The following is a 16,484-nucleotide window of genomic DNA, read 5'->3' on the forward strand; positions in this document are numbered from 1 at the left end:
GGTAGGGAAGGCCCAAGGGAGGAAGTGCTCATCAAATTCAGCAGAGAAAGCGTTTCTCAGAGGTGTGACTGAAAGACAGGGAGATGACAGGGCGGAGGGAGATGACGGAACGGAGGGATGAGGGAGGATGGGATAGAGGAGAAAACAGGATAGTGGGATAAGGTGGTGAAGGTGGGATAGAGGGACAGGGTTTAGGGGGAGAACTGATGAGTTCTTGCTTTATGTTTTGAAAATCTCTTACTGGTAGACTGTTCATTAAGGTTCGATCACATGGAATACATACAGGGGGAGCTAGCCATTTGGATACAGAACTGGCTTGAAGGTCAGAGACAGAGGGTGGGGGTGGAGGGTTGCTTATCAGACTGGAGGCCTGTGACCAGCGGTGCGCCACTAGGATCGGTGCCGGGTCCACTGCTTTTTGTCTTTAATATAAATGATTTAGATGTGATCTTAGGAGGTATGGTTAGTAAGTTTGCAGATGACCACCAAAATTGGAGGTGTAGTGGACAGTGAAGAAAGTTACCCCAGAATACAACGGGATCTTGAGCAGATGGGCCAACGAATGGCAGATGGAGTTTAATTTAGATAAATGTGGGGTGGTGTAATTTGCAAAAGGTAAATCAGGGCAGGGCTTATACACTTTATGGTAAGGTCCTAGGGAGTGTTGCTGAACAAAGAGACTTTGGAGTGCAGGTTCATCGTTCCTTGAAAGTGGAGTCGCACTGTAGACAGGATAGTGAAGGTGGTGTTTGGTAAACTTGCCTTTACTGGTCAGTGCATTGAGTATAGGAGTTGGGAGGTCATGGACAGGACAGTGGTTCAGCCATTTTTGGAATATTGCATGCAATTCTGGTCTCCCTGCTATATGAAAATTGTTGAGAAACTTGAAAGGGTTCAGAAAAGATTTACAAGGATGTTGCCAGTGTTGGAGGGTTTGAGCTACAGGGAGAGGCTGAATAGGCTGGGGCTATTTTCCCTGGAGTGTCGGAGGTTGAGGGGTGACCTTATAGAGGTTTATAAAATCATGAAGGGCATGGATAGGGTGAATGGGCAAGGTCTTTTCCCCAGGGTGGGGGAAAGAGTCCAAAACTAGAGGGGCATAGGTTTAAGGTGGGAGGGGAAAGATTTAAAAAAGGGACCTGAGGGATAACTTTTTCACACAGAGGGTGGTGCGTGTATGGAATGAGCTGCCAGAGGAAGTGGTGGAGGCTGGTACAATGACAACATTTAAACAGCATCTGGATGGGGACATGGATAGGAAGGGTTTAGAGAGATATGGGCCAGATGCTGGCAAATGGGACAAGATCAATTTAGGAAATCTGGTTGGCATAGACAAGTTGGATCACAGGATCTGTTTTTGTGCTGTATAACTATGACTACAGTTAGGAAGTGAGAAAAAAGTTTCTTTGATTGGACAGACTGGTTGAAGTGAGATGTCATGTGACAACACCTCCCAGACTGTCCAGCCAGAGTTGCCCCCACCCACACTTTTCAGAGCTGGGTCTGCTTTCCTGCACTGTCCCCATGCCAATGCCATTAGCCTGTGGTCTCCCTGCCATCCTCACCTCCAGGGAAAAGGTTCCCACCACCGGCTTGTGGTCACTGATTCCATACTGCATTTGGCTGTTGTAGGTGTTTAAAATCACACTGATCGTTTTCTTTGGGTCAGATGTTGGGGGCTCACTCCCTCCAGCCTCGGAACATTCCTTCAGTCGCCACAGGATCCGATCTGTCCAGGCCGGTTTCCGTTTCTTCCCACTGGCACAGGCAGGAGGAAGCAATGTCAGAAACTGTAGGGAGGGGCAGGTGAGAGAAGAGGGCACAGCCTGGGCAGGGGGGTGGAAATCCAAGCCTCTGTCAGATAGCCCCTGGGTGGGGGTCAGTGAGGGGTTCTGTTTGGGTGTGAGGTGTGATCCTGGGATTGGACATGATGGTCCCAACACAACAGAACTGGGCTGGGAGAACTAAAATACCCCACTGCAACAGTGAGGGAGGGAGGTGTGTGTGTGTGTGTGTGTGTGTGCACATGCGTGCATGGCTCTCTCTCTCTGGGGGAAGGACAGGGACTGTCTATTGTGGCAGTGTGTTCTCATGGTAAGGGACCAGTCTCCCAAACCATGCCCCTCCCTTGAACAACCAAGCCATGTGGCTCCATTGACCAACAGATGGATTTGTCGAGCAAAGGGATCAGGGAGCCAGGTTCACATAAAGAATGGTCAAACATGCTCAAGGGCAGAATGGTCTCCTCCTGTACCAGAGGGAGAGGCACAATGGGCTGAATGGCTTCCAATAGTTCTTTGCCCAGTATAAGAAACACAAAAGGCAGGGAATGGCTGTGGCAAGGACCAATGGCAGATTGAAGGGGTAGGGGGGCGTTGTGGGGAGGGCATGTGGCCCTGGGGGGACGTTACCTCATATTGTATTCGGTGGAGGCCAGGTTGAATTTGTAGGTGGGCGTGAACTGCAGCTCTCCTTCCAGAAATCCATTCAGCATTGGCTCAGTTTTCTTCGCTCGGTTCAGCTGTCAGCACAGGAAACAGGGAGAACACATCACTGTATAAAACACCACCTCAAAGCACCATACCCTGCATCTAACCCCATGCTGTCCCTGTCCTGGGAGTGTTTGATGGGGGACAGTGCAGATTGAGCTTTACTCTCATTGAGCTCCCTATCTAAAGGCATCCCAATGCCTGCAGGGTGATCTTCATGCCCAATGGGACAGCACCAGAGGCCATTTGGAGTCTGACCATGGAGGTCACACCTTGCTGATGGCTGTTCAGCAAAATGTTTCACCCCCCACCAAAGAGTCCAAGTTGCTACAGCAATGTACCTGCTCCTGGTCCAGAGTAGCGGTGCTTATCCACTGTCTGACCACAGCTCTAAGCACTCAGTGTTTAAACAGGAAACATTTATATCAAACGCACACAAAACCGGAAACTGCTGGTAGCCATCTGACCTTTGACTTGACCCCCTTAGGCCTTGGGCCTCACCTGGTCCTTGTCCCACAGCAGGTGGTAGCATTTCTTGCTGATGGTCTCTCGGATGAAGTGTAGGCCGTGGTCAGCAATGCGAAAGTTGAGATCGCCAAACCAGAAAACCAGGCTGTGCCAGACAAAACCCATTAATTACCACAAAACAAAACGCTACAACAACCCGCAACAGCCAAATGTGAAAACAAACCCCCCAAAAAAAAAAAAAAACACAATCAGGACAGCTTGTATCAACCGGTTTGTCAAAGGACAGTTGGAGAACAGGCAGAGGGCACCCTGTGCCCACACCACCAAGCCTCAGTGAGGGACAGGCCCGCTCCCACAAACGCCTCGGAGAGAATTATGAAGCTGGGAGATGATGTTAAACCGCACTTGGCGTGCTGTACGCTCCGGGCTTCATTCCAGAAGGTTTTGGTGATACCCAGGATCTATTGACGGTCCCATTCCCAGTGCCTCCCACAAAAACAGCACCGACCTGACACAGACACAAGGAAAGGCTCACTTCAACCCCACAATCTCTCTTTCATGGTAAAGCAATGTGTAATATCTCTGCTATCACAGTGACTGAGGGTAACCCAGCACTGAATCCAAGTGAGGAACATCTACAGCACATTAATAAAGATTGGTAAGAAAGAGGCTCAATTGGCAAAATTAACAGCACTGAAGCTGCCTAATGTTTTGTTCATGAGAAACAGGAGTTAACTGTTCACTAAAACACACCAACCAACAATCTCTATGTGAAAGTTGTCCCTTCCAGGGATCACTGCGCCTACGCTCTGCAATGTACCACGTCAGAGACACTCAGACCCAGCGGCTTCTGTTTCTGGGGGTAAGTGGCACTAGATTTTGGGGCGTGGTCAAACAAACAGTGACCCACCGTGAGAGGAATCTGCAGACACATCGGGCATTGCTGGTATATCTGTGCCCTAAGAGTGGGGATCTGGGGAGAAACTTCTCAGGACAGAGCAGACAGGTGGCAGGGAGTGATCTGGGCGATGGTCAGATGGAGGAGGATGAAGGAACTGTGATAACACATCACCCGCCACCCCGTGGGCACACCATGCTCAGCACCCCCCGTGGGCACACCATGCTCACCCACCGCCCCGTGGGCACACCACCGCCCCGTGGGCACACCACCGCCCCGTGGGCACTCACTCGTGATTGAGAATGGTTTCTGCTCTGCTGCCAGTGAATTGCTGCAGTTCCAGGATCCGCTCGAAGGAATCCAGTCTCTGGCTCGTGTTCTCAATGTGAGCTGGCAGGTGGCAGTTCAGAAAACAGATCAGGTGCCCGTAGACAGACAGACGGACAGTTACACCACCCTTGTTACCCTGGATGGGTGGGGAGAAGGGGGGAAAGAGGGGGAGAGGAAAGCGAGGGAGGAAAGTGAGAGAGAAAATGAGAGAGATGATCAGTTCCCAGTAGATGTTGTACAGTTGATCCCATTCCATTCCATGATCTCACACTTGGGGCGGGGGGGGCGGGTGGGGGGTGCTGGTCTGGGAGTGGGTTGGGCACCAGGAGAGAACACCAAATCAACAGACCCCAGAGTTTAAAAACCAGGCGGGAAAACACACCGACGCTTCATCAGAGACTGCACTGAGGATGTTACCCAGCACGGTAACGAAACGTCTGCGAAACAACAAAACAGCTCGGCGAGCCAACCAACCTCAAGATAACCCCCAATCGCCAACAGCCCACACACCCACACACAAACCTCATTCGTCCCCATCCCTAACCACACAGAGCACAGTTGTACAGTTAACGTGTATTCTGGAGGTCTGACCACATGGCGTGGCTGTGGGACTCATGCTGCTGGTTTATGTTCTGGTCTACACCAGGTCAGTGGGCACATATGTACCAGCCACCCAGTTCTCAGTGCCTGGTGCTGGCAGTGACCTGGCTCAGGGTGGGCAGCTCCTCTTGGGCACATGACTCCCCAGCCTAGGACAACCTGCCAGTTTCTCAGAACTACAAAGAAAAACCATCACCAATGAAATATTCGAGGAAGTGTTTGCAGAGTTACTGACCATAATCCCTCCTCCAAGCCGAGGATCTCATGGAAACCCACAAAATTCTAACAGGACAAGACAGGAAGGATGTTCCCGATAACCGGGTGTCCAGAACCAGAGGGTCACGTTGTAAATATGCGACACAAACCATTAAGGACTGAGATTAAAAAAAATGTCTTCACCCAGAGAGTGGGAGCCTGTGGAATTCACTGCCACAGAAAACAGTTGAAGACAAAATATTGAATGTTTTCAAGAAGCAGTTGTATAGAGTTTTTAGGGCTAAAGGGAGTGAAGGACATGGGGAGAAGGTGGGAACAGGATCCTGAGTTGGATGATCAGATTGAATACAAAGAACAGTCCAGCACAGGAACAGGCCCTTCGGCCCTCCAAGACTGTGCGAATACATGAAGCCTTTTCTAAACTGAAAATCTTTTACCTCTATACGGTCTGTATCCCTCTATTTCCTGCCTATTCATGTATCTGTCAAGATACCTCTTAAACATTGCTAGTTATCCATCTCCACCACCTCCTCTGGCAACACATTCCAGGCACTTACCACCCTCTGTGTAAAACAAAAAAACCTGCCTCTCACATCTCCTTTAAACTTTACCCCCTTTTACCTTAAAGCTGTGTCTATACTGTGTAGTAATTGATGTTTCTACCCTGGGATAAAGACTCCAATCATCCATGTCTCTCACATTTTGTAAACTTCTATCAGGTTACGCCTCAGCTTGACGTTCAAGTGAAAACAAACCACGTTTGTCCAACCTCTCCTCATAGCTCATACCTTCCAAACCAGGCAACATGCTGGTAAACTGTTTCTGTACCCTCTACAAAGCCTCCACGTCCTTCTGGCAATGTGGTGTCTAGAACTGTACACAATATTCCAAATGTGGCCTAACTGAAATTCCATACAGCTGCAACATGACTTGCCAATTTTTATACTCTATGCTCCGACCAATGATGGAAAGCATGCTGTGTGACTTCTTGATCACCTTACTCACTTGTGTTGCCACTTTCAGTGAACTATGGCCCTGTGTGCCTAGATCCCTCTAAGTTGATACTACTAAGGGTTCTGCCATGTCCATTAGACCTTCCAAAACATATCACCTCGCATTTGTCCAGATTAGACTCCACCTGTCATTTCTCTGCCCAAGTCTCCAGTCTTTTTACATCCTGCTGTATCCTGCTGCAATCCCCCTCACTATCTGCAGCTCCCCCAGTCTGTGTGTCATCCAGAACCTTATTAAACTGGGCCACCTACATTCTCCTCCAAATCATTTAACATATGTTACAAGCGACAGGGGTTCCAGGACTGATCCCTCTGGTACACCACTGGTCAAAGGTCTCCAGTCAGAAAAACACCCTTCCACTGCTACTCCCTGTCTTCACTGACCGAGCCAGTTCTGTATCTATCTTACCAGCTCACCACAGATCCCACGTGACTACACCTTCTGTATCAGCCTGCTATGAGGGACCTTGTCAAAGTCCATATAGACAACATCTACTGTCCTGCCCTCATCAATCATCTTTGTTACTTCCTCAATAAAACCTCAATCATGTTGGAGACACACAACCTTCCCTGCACAAAGCTATGCTGCCCATCGCTAATAAGTGCCTATTTGCTCAAACGTGGGTAAATCCTGTCCCTTAGAATCTTCTCCAATAATTTCCCTACCACTGACCTGATTACTGGTCTGTAATTTCCCAGATTATCTCTTTTGAATGGCAGAGCAGGCTCGAAGGGCCGAATGGCCTACTCTTGCTCCGATTTTCTATGTTTCTATGAATTCCAAATAAAGCAGCATTATACATTGCCAGAGCGGAGCTGGTTAATATCTTAATTACAGCACTTCTTACAAATTACAGCGCCATCTGAATGGAGGTCAGTGAGCTCAGCTCAGGGCATCACACACCGACACAGAGGCAGGCAGCAGCGTGAGGGAGGGTTACCAGGAAACCAGGTCAGCTTACGACATCAGTAAACCAGGTCTAGCCATGGTAAACAAGATCACTCATAAACCACGTCATGTCACCAGTAAACCAGGTCACTGGTAAAGCAGATGAGGCTCCAGCAAGACTACAGGCTGTTGAGGGAGGAGGTCAACTTGGCTGGCTAAGACAGAGCAATGTGGGTCATTATTCAAAACAAAGTTGAAGAAGAGTTAAATTCTACAAGCAGTGAGGTACCAGCCTCTCCCAGATCGCCTGTAATTCACATTCGGATGAAGTGACAGGAATCTGGAATTCCTAATCCTATTTAAAGATTAAAAATGAGATTACAGACAGTCTGAAGCAACAGCCTCACACAGCTGCAATGTGCAAACAGCATCGATATATTTCTTTTAAGTAACCTCACGGTAACAGTGGGAATTACTGTATAGACAGTGCATTCACTATTGGATGGTGCAGTTACCATTTAGTGATTAAAACTGGAACTTCATTTAACAGCCTGTAAAATATACGAGGATGTCCTGACACCGTGAAAGGGTGCTATAGAAATGCATGTTCATTCTTTATCTCCTAACTTTTCCTTCTCCCTCTCCACGGACATAGCCTGACCAGCTGAGACTTTCCAACATTGTGTGTATTTCTGTTGTCGTACTTTTATCACTAACATGTGTCCAGTCTCATCCCTCTCCCTCCCCCAGCCCTCCCACTCTGGTGACATAGCAGGATGGTCACTTTTCACATACACTCCAGACAGTGTCAACAAAGGGCTCTCAGAGTCAGAGGCGCCCCCTTACCCAGTATCCAAACATGCCAGTCCGTGTGTAATTAGTCTCCAGGTCCCGGATGTAGGGCAGATGTGAACACTTGACAAAGACCAGCAGCAGGACTCCTTGCATCCGGATGGAGGTTATCTGGGAAGGCAGAGGTCAGAGGTTAGGGTTGGATACTATGCCCCTTGCTGCCTCCACTCCTTGCAGTTTGTTCCCCCTCAGGTCAAAGGATACCATCTATCCCCAGGTAAGACTGGGTGAAGGGGGCAGTCAGTGGGCACCCCATGGTTTTTGCGGGGGGGAGGTGGGATTCTCAAACCCCAGAAACTCTGGAAGCTGGGAGAAGGGAGGGGGATGGTGCGATGGTCAAGGGGAAAGGGCTTACGAGGGAAGGGGATATAAGCCCCTTATTGGGTAGTTTGTTAGCAGTGATACTGAGCAATGTTTGAAGTCTCGGTTACACACACACATGCACACAACACCACACCACACCGCACCGTGCTGCACTGGCACTGTGAAGCCAGAGGAGGCTCCACCAGGACTGGAGGTGGTTGAGGGAGGAGGCCTGATCAGCTGACTAAGACAGAGCCATGTTTCTGGAATACTAACCGGGTTTAAAGCTAACAGCTGTGCTGCGATTCCGGTTACTTGAATAACCCCTTCGACTGTCTCACCGGTGGGGTCCGTACCTCCAGCTGACTGCCCCCCACCCCTCACTTCCCAAGCCTCTCGTTGCCACTTTAAGACAATTCCAAAAACCTACCACTGGCTCACCTGAATCCATACCTCATGTGCCTCAGTACCATACTTTGTTTCTTTAACGCTCTCGTGAAGCTGCTTGGGATGTTTCAGTGTCTTAAAGGCACCACAGAAATGCAAGTAGTTGTTGCAGTTTTTGGATAACCACATTGATGTGGGATCTCCAACATCCACCTGGACAAGGGGCTCCCAGTCCTCTCAGGCTGGCCTGGTGGGTCCAGGAGTGTTAAGGATTGCAGTGGGGGGCAGGACCTTCCCAGGTGGGATGCAAGGAGCCTCTTCACAAATAGGGAGGGGGCTGGAAACCTGACCCTCTCTCCTGTACGGTCCTTCTATCAAGGCTGGTGCTTGGGCTGGGTAAACCTCCTGGAATATTGCTGGCTGGAGTTGACCCATCCCAGCTGACCCGGGCCAGATGCTGCTGAAGGTTTAACTGTTTGTCCTGACTATGCAGCACTCCCTCAGTATCAGAGAGGCCTGAGCAGAAACTGTGAGCCATTCCACCTGGGCTACCCCATCCCGATATCCCGAGTTTTGGAATTGCAGCTCACAGTTTGCTGTCAGTAAACTCTGACCTGAATCGAGCGATAGGCTGGGGAGGAACGAAAAAAATCTGCTTTGTTGTTTCAAGAAAAGCGGAGAATGTTGGAGAAACTCAGCAGGTCTAGCAGCAACTCTGGAGAGAGACACTGAGTTAATGTTTCGTGGCCAAAGACTTTTCTTCTGAACTTCTGAAGAGGATGTAACCTCCCCCTCCCTGGAGCCTGTCCCACTTACCAGATCAGCTAGCTGTGCACTCTCACTGCTCTCCGTCTCACACGTCCCTCAGAAATCCAAAGGGAGCTGGTGCATTGTAAATTTGAAATCTCTCATCAAGCACACCCCAGCCTTGAAAGAAGTACTGTCCAGGAAAGAGGGTCAGGTTTCCAGCCCCCTCCCTATTTGGGAGGAGGCTCCTTGCATCCCACCTGGATGGGAAGGTCTTGCACCCACCCCCCACCTCCCACCAGTCAATCCCGATGGTGAGGGGCCCAGTGATTCCGGCTGGGATCTGATCAGAATCTTCTCCAAGGATTAACTGCAGCTCCCTCACCCTGTATTGCAGCCCCATGGAGATCCAGCCCATCCTCCTGGTCACGGTCTAATTGCTGCTGGGAGCTTGCTGAAGATTCAGCTTCACATTTACCTTAACATAGCCGAGTGGAGCCAGTGAGTTGGTGAACAGGATGGTCCAGGGGTCACTGAAAGCCAGGTCAACGAGGAACGAAGACAGCTTCGAGTTCAGTTCCTGTAAACTAATTGAAATTGTTAGAGTTTGGGCTCAGACCTCACATTATCTCGTGCCAAAAGTCCCAGCTACCAGCACCCCACCCGCTCCCCCCGCAACCCCCCAACAACCATCTAACCCCAGCAACTCTTCTCAACAACCAATCATTATACAGTCTTGGTGAGTGGTACTGAGCCACACTGTGGTGGTGGTGGGGGGCGGGCCTGGGCACAAATCCCAGGCCTGTGAGGGTGGGGTTTAAACTGTTCGTTACCCAACCCCCACCACCAAACCTGATGGTGTCAGATTAGCCACAGGCCTCTGGTCCCCACTCCCCCAATCCCCATTTCCCGCTCCCCCGATCCCCACTACCCACTCACCCAATCCCAGGCCACACTCACCCGATCACATACATGTCCGGCTCCTGGCTCTGACCAGCCAAATGCAGTAGGTCACCGACATCATCAGGAGGAGACGCTGTTCCCACATTCCAGCTCAGAATGTGCAGCCTGGAACGGGGTGGGGGTTGGGGAGAGACAGGGGAGAACAGGGAAAGTGGGGGGGAAAAAGGTGGGAGGGAGAGGGACAGAAACAGACACTTCATGACAAAACATTAATCACAAAAATGTGTCCAGTGAGTAATCCCAGCAGCTAAATCGGAAAGGACAATGGGAAAAAAAAAAATTCCCATAGAAGAGAGGCTGCAGCCGTACCCCAGTGAGAGTCAGAGTCAGTGTGTGTGGGAGCCGTACCCCAGTGAGAGTCAGTGTGCTGTCAGATGGAGACAAGGTGAATCAGGAAAAGATCGAGGGGATCAGTAACTTTGCCCAGTGCCTACCTTGTCACACTGTCTCTTAGGGAAGAAGGTTTGTGGTGAGTTGCTGGGTTTGTCCATGCCCCCAGGCCACGATCATACACAGGGGAAATAGCTCTGACCCAGTTCCTCCTGCTTCCAGCCAAGTCAATTGTCAGTGGCTCAGCAACTAACCATAACTCCCCACTGGCCATGCAGAGGGTGGCATTCACTCTACGATGGTCAAAACAAACAATCCACCACTTCTTTCCTCCATCTAGATCGGTTTTCCTCCCTTCTTTCCTGCAGCATTCCCTCCTCCTGTGCTTCTCTATATCCTTGTCTGCCTCTCCCTTCCCCATATATTTCTGTCTGCCATTCTCTGCCTCTCTCTCTCTCTCCCCCCTCCTTTCCCTCCCCCACCAAGTCTCTGTCCCACGTTGAGTTCCACACAGATTACACGTCAAATCCTCTTTTCTCCATATAATGGACCCAGTTCCAATTAGTGAATCTCTTGCTAATGAGTGAGAACAAAGTGACCCAGTCACTGGTGTTTTCCAAAACATTAATGAGAACAGATTTACTTGTAAAACAGAATCACATGGTTTGAAAGAAGACTGATAATTTAAACCAGTTGGGGAAATTGAGGATTATGGAGTTAGGAACATGAGGAATGACAGCTCAGCCATGATCCTATTGAATGGTGAAGCAGGCTTGAGGGGCTGAATGGCCTGCTACTGTTTTTTCTGATCTTAACTTGAGCAGGTCATTAGATGTTGGGCAGAGAGCAGCAGGGAATTGACACTTTTTGGCCTGGACGGGGGTTTCACAGTGGGCCCCCCAGGGGGGTGTGTTTGGGATCTTTGCTAATGCTGTTTATGTAGAAATGATGTGTGATTGGCAAGAGGGAATGTGAGTTTGTAGCTGCTGAATAACACCAAAAAACTTGATGAACAGAATAGGAACAGAATTCAGGAGGATGTAGACAGACACATGGCAGATACATAAAATAAAACAACAAACTGCAGGTGGAGGAGATCTTACAGGAAGCCTGCCGTCAGCGGTGGGTAAGCAGTTGGTGGGATTTGGAGAGACGGGATTTACACACATTTGGAATGGCGAGGACCGATTAGGGATAGTCAGCATGGTTTTGTGCGTGGGAAATCATGTCTCACTAACGTGATTGATTTTTTAAAAGAGGTGACAAATAAGACGGATGAAAGCAGAGCGGTAGGTGTTGTCCATATAGACTTCAGCAAAGCGTTTAACAGTTTAAGGTTCTTGCGAAGGTCTGTAGCTCGGGTTGTGGGTGAGGTTGTTGACTTGCTTGCTGAGCTGGCTAGTTCTCCTTCAGACGCTTCATCACTATGCTAGGTGATATCATCAGTGGAGCCGCCGATGAACCGATGTTATTCTACTCCACTTGGAATTTATACTGTCCGGTCCGTTATGGTGAGTAGTGTCATTTCTGGTTCTTTTTTCTCAAGAACATCAAAATCATCAATGTCAAGATTATTGTATCCTTTGATGTTACAGCGCTATTCACATCCATTGACATCCCTCTAGCCAAAGAAACACTGGCCACGTTACCAGAGGAAACAGAAACGCCAACCAACAGTTCCATCAGCAAGGACAACATACACAAACTACTGGACCTATGCCTCACCACACACTTCACCTTTAACAGTCAAGTATACAAACAGATTAATGGGGTCACCATTCTCAGGACTTATTGCAGACCCAGTCAGGCAAAGATTGGAATGCATCACCCTCCCCCACATACAGCCAAAACTGTGGATATGATATATGGACGACACATCTGTCATCATTAAATGCATTAAGTTAGAAGAAACACATCACCTCGTCAACAACGTATTCACCGGGATCAAATTCACAACAGAAGAGAAAACAAGAATCAACTTTCGTTCCTAGACGTCAGTGTAGAATGAACGACGAACAGGGAGTTCCAAACCAGGATACAGGAAGGCAACTCACACTGACCAAATCCTCAATTTCCACAGCAATCAGACTGACGTCCACAAACAAAGCCGTGTAAGGACATTTTTCAAACAGGCCACAACCCATTGCAACACACCGGAACTACACAAGAAGGAGGAAGAGCACCTAAACAAGGTCTTTGCTATCAATGGATACCCCACCAACTTCAAGCGCAGATGCCTACTAGATAGACAACACCATGAGGACACAATACGATCTAATACACTGGCCACACTACTGCATGTCAAGAATATATCAAAACAGACAACGAGACTCCTACGACCACTAGGAATGATAATGGCACATAAACCTACAGCCACACTGTGACAAACACTCATAAGGACCAAAGACCCCAGACCCACGACATGCGGGACCAACGTGGTGTACAAAAAGGACTGCCAAAAACATTACATTGGCCAGAGCGGTAGGAAACCAGCCAACAGGATACACGAACACCATCTAGCACCAAAATGACACAATGAATTTTCCCTCATCTCAGTGCACTTACACAGTGAAGGCCATCAATTTAACTGGGACAACATGACCATCCCAGCTCAAACCAACCACAGACACACACAGGAATTCGTAGAGGCCCAGTTTTCAACCTATAACGCAATCAACAAACATGTGGGATTAGACCCTGCATACAAACCCTTGCAAAAAAGAACCAGAAATGACACAAAACACCCCAACAGACCGGATCATATAAATACCAAGCTGAGTAGAACTACATCGCTTCATTGGAGGCCGCACTAGCATGATGATGTTGTTACCTAGCACGGTGATGAAACGTCTGAACGAGAACCAGCCAGCTCAGGGAGCAAGCCAACAACCTCTGTGTTCAACAAGGTTCCGCATGGTAGGCTGCTTAGCAAGGTTAGATCACATGGGATCCAGGGAGAGCTAGCCAATTGGATACAACATTGCCTTGAAGGTAGGACACAGAAGGTGGTGGTGCAGGGTTGTTTTTTGGACTGGAGGCCTGTGACCAGCGGTGTGCTGCAAGGATTGGTGCTGGGTCCACTGCTTTTAGTCATTTATATTCACATTCAAATCATTTATATAGGAGGCATGGTTAGTAAGTTTGCAGATGACACCAAAATAGGCTTTATAGTGGACAGTGAAGAAGATTATCTCAAGGTATAATTAGACCTTGATCAGATGGGCTGAGGAGTGGCAGATGGAGTTTAAATTATCCAAGTGTGAGGTGCTGCATTTTGGTAGGGTTAATCAGGGCAAGACTCATACACTTAATGGTTAGGTCCTGGGGAGTGTTGCTGAACAAAGTCTTGGGGATGTAGATGCATGATTCTTTGAAAGTGGAGTTGCAGGTAGACAGGGCGGTGAAGAAGGCTTTTGGCACATTTGCCCTTATTGGTCATAACATTGAGTATAGGAGTTGGGAGGGTCATGTTGCAGCTATACAGGACATCGGTGAGGCCACTTTTGGAATACTGTGTGCAATTCTGATTGCCCTTCTATAGGAAGGATCTTGTTAAACTTGAGAGGGTGCAGAAAAGATTTACAAGGATGTTGGCAGGTTTGGAGGGGTTGAGTCATAGGGAGAGACTGAATAGGCTGGGACTGTTTTCCCGTGAGCATCGGAGATTGAGGAGTGACCTTATAGAGGTTTATAAAATCATGTGGGGCATGGACAGGGTAAATAGACAAGGTCTTTTCCCTCGGGTACAAAACTAAAGGGGCATAGGTTTAAGGCGAGAGGGAAAAGATTTAAAAGGGACCTAAGGGGCAACTTTTCCACACAGAGGGTGGTGCGTGTATGGAACGAGCTGCCAGAGGAAGTGGTGGAGGCTGGTACAATTACAACATTTAAAAGGCATCTGGATGGGTATATGAATAGGAAGGGTTTAGAGGGATATGGGCCAAATGCTGGCAAATGGGACTAGGTCAGATCAGGATGTCTGGTTAGCGTGGATGTGTTGGACTGAAGGGTCTGTTTCCATGCTGTATGATTCCGAGTCTGTATCTGAAACAGAAACAGAAATTGCTGGAGAAATCCAGCAGGTCTGGCAGCAACTGATGAAAAGTAACTGAACTTGGAACGTTAACTCTGCTTCCTTTCCACAGATGCTGCCAGACCTGCTGAGTTTTTCCAGTAAGTCACTGATACCAAGAATGAAAGATTTCAGCTATGTGCAGAGATAGGAGACTGGATTAGAGCAGAGGTAACTGTGAGGAATGCTAAACGATATGTTCCAGATCATGAAGAATTGTGATGGAGAAAGTAGGGAGAAGCAACTTTCTTTAACCAGTGGTTTGTCAGATTTAAATTAATTGACAAAGGAACTGGAGGGAGCTAAAAGGATGGTGGAATCAGATTTCGGAGGACCTTTCAAAATACTAACAGGCAAGTGCCTGTGTCACAGAATCATTATGGTACAGAAGAAGGCCAATCTTCCCATCCAGTGCATGCCAGCTCTCTGGCACTGACTGGATTACTCTACATTCTCCTTGTGAGCCTGAAAGGCCAGTGCCTTCAGGTGCCCAACCACATCCCTTTTGAAATCATACAGGAACAGGTCATTCAGCCCATCAATGCTGCTTGGGATTCAACTCCACTTCCTTGTGTGGTCACTGTATCCCCTCAATTCTCAGAGAGCATCCTTCCATCTTTCTCCAACATATTGAATAGTGGAGCATCCGCTCTCGTCAGCATTAGACAATTCCGAAGATTCACAAACTGTGGAGGGGGAGGAAATAGCTCCTTGTTTCACCTCAAAATGATCACCCACCGCCCCCCAACCCTTTACCCAGACAGCCACTCCCTCCAGGGGGAACTGCCTCTGTGTTGACCCGGTCAAGCCCCGTTTGGAATCTGGAAGTGTCCGTGAGATCCCTTCATTCATCTAAACTCCAGAGGAATATCGACCCAATTTCCTCAGCGTCGCAGCTCCCCCATCAGCGTCCCTGCGCCCCACCCCCATGACCATCCGCAGAGTTCCAGCCAATATCATCACTGCGTCAAAACAATTCTTTTCACACTAACGCCCACCCCCCCACACTAATCCTTCCCAAACCCGATGTCCCCTACTCCAGGCTGAATGGCCTCCTGCCATGCTGTCAGATTCCGATTCAATCAGGATTCACTTTGAGTTGCTGTTAAACATCCTGACTGTTAGAGTCTCTCATTGAAATGGGAAACAGACCATGGTCCAGCTGGCACCGGACCTACCCCCCCACCATCACCCTGCGGGCAATGTTCCTCTTTGGTTAGGATAACAACTGACTTGTCTGTGATGCCTCGTGGTCAAATATCCCAGTGACACTTAATGGCCTGGTGGCTATGTTAATAGAGGAGTGATTAACCACCGACCTCGCCCTCCAGGACTCAGTGCCCTCAGAAGGGGCGAGGGGTGGGAGTTGGCATCTCCGAGGTCCCTTACCCAAACTTGACGAGTTTGTTCATTCCACGCACAACACTCAGGCCCTCAGCAGCAAGGCAGGTCTCCATCCTCCACCTGAGGGCAGGGCAGACAGAGAGAGAGAGAGAGAAATCACAACCTGTATCGAATGTTGGGGTTGGGGGGGGGGGGGGGGGGGTTTATACAAGACACTTTAATATAGCAGCTTGGATGCCACTCAAGACAGAGAATCAGCTTTCATTTCCATAGCGCCTTGCACAACTTCAGACATCCCAAAAGCACTTTGCAGCCAATGCGTGAAGTGTTGGAATGTAGGAAGGGGGCCAGACAAAGTGTGCACAACAAGATCCCATAAACAGTCATGTGATGACGACCAGATCAGCTGATGTGGGTGGTGCTTGACGGATCAGAAGAGAGCTCAAGGCCATCAGGAAGAAGGTACAAATTAAGAGCAGAAGGTGGCCGTTCGGCCCTCCAGCCTGCGCCACTATTTAGTGTGAGGTGATTCAGTCCTCAACACCACTCCCCACTCCCCCCCCCCCCCCCCCCCCCCCCCCCC

At 48.9% G+C, this 16,484-nt stretch overlaps 1 protein-coding gene across 1 annotated transcript in view; it reads right to left on the minus strand.

The window, feature by feature from the left end:
* The window catches only part of inpp5ka (inositol polyphosphate-5-phosphatase Ka), a 21,512-nt gene extending 5,494 nt beyond the window's left edge, over window positions 1-16,018 (minus strand). Inside the window, exons 1-8 of the mRNA XM_048612330.1 lie at window positions 15,947-16,018; window positions 10,153-10,260; window positions 9,671-9,779; window positions 7,750-7,866; window positions 4,146-4,321; window positions 2,991-3,102; window positions 2,412-2,521; window positions 1,446-1,758 (exon numbers count right to left, since the gene is read on the minus strand). Coding sequence (XP_048468287.1) covers window positions 1,446-1,758; window positions 2,412-2,521; window positions 2,991-3,102; window positions 4,146-4,321; window positions 7,750-7,866; window positions 9,671-9,779; window positions 10,153-10,260; window positions 15,947-16,014 — 1,113 coding nt within the window. The 5' untranslated portion in view covers window positions 16,015-16,018. The remainder of the gene's footprint in view (window positions 1-1,445; window positions 1,759-2,411; window positions 2,522-2,990; window positions 3,103-4,145; window positions 4,322-7,749; window positions 7,867-9,670; window positions 9,780-10,152; window positions 10,261-15,946) is intronic.
* Between the last annotated feature and the right edge of the window lie 466 nt (window positions 16,019-16,484).

This window comes from Rhincodon typus, chromosome 26 (genome assembly GCF_021869965.1).
Source record: "Rhincodon typus isolate 14 chromosome 26, sRhiTyp1.1, whole genome shotgun sequence".
Classification (NCBI taxonomy): domain Eukaryota; kingdom Metazoa; phylum Chordata; class Chondrichthyes; order Orectolobiformes; family Rhincodontidae; genus Rhincodon; species Rhincodon typus.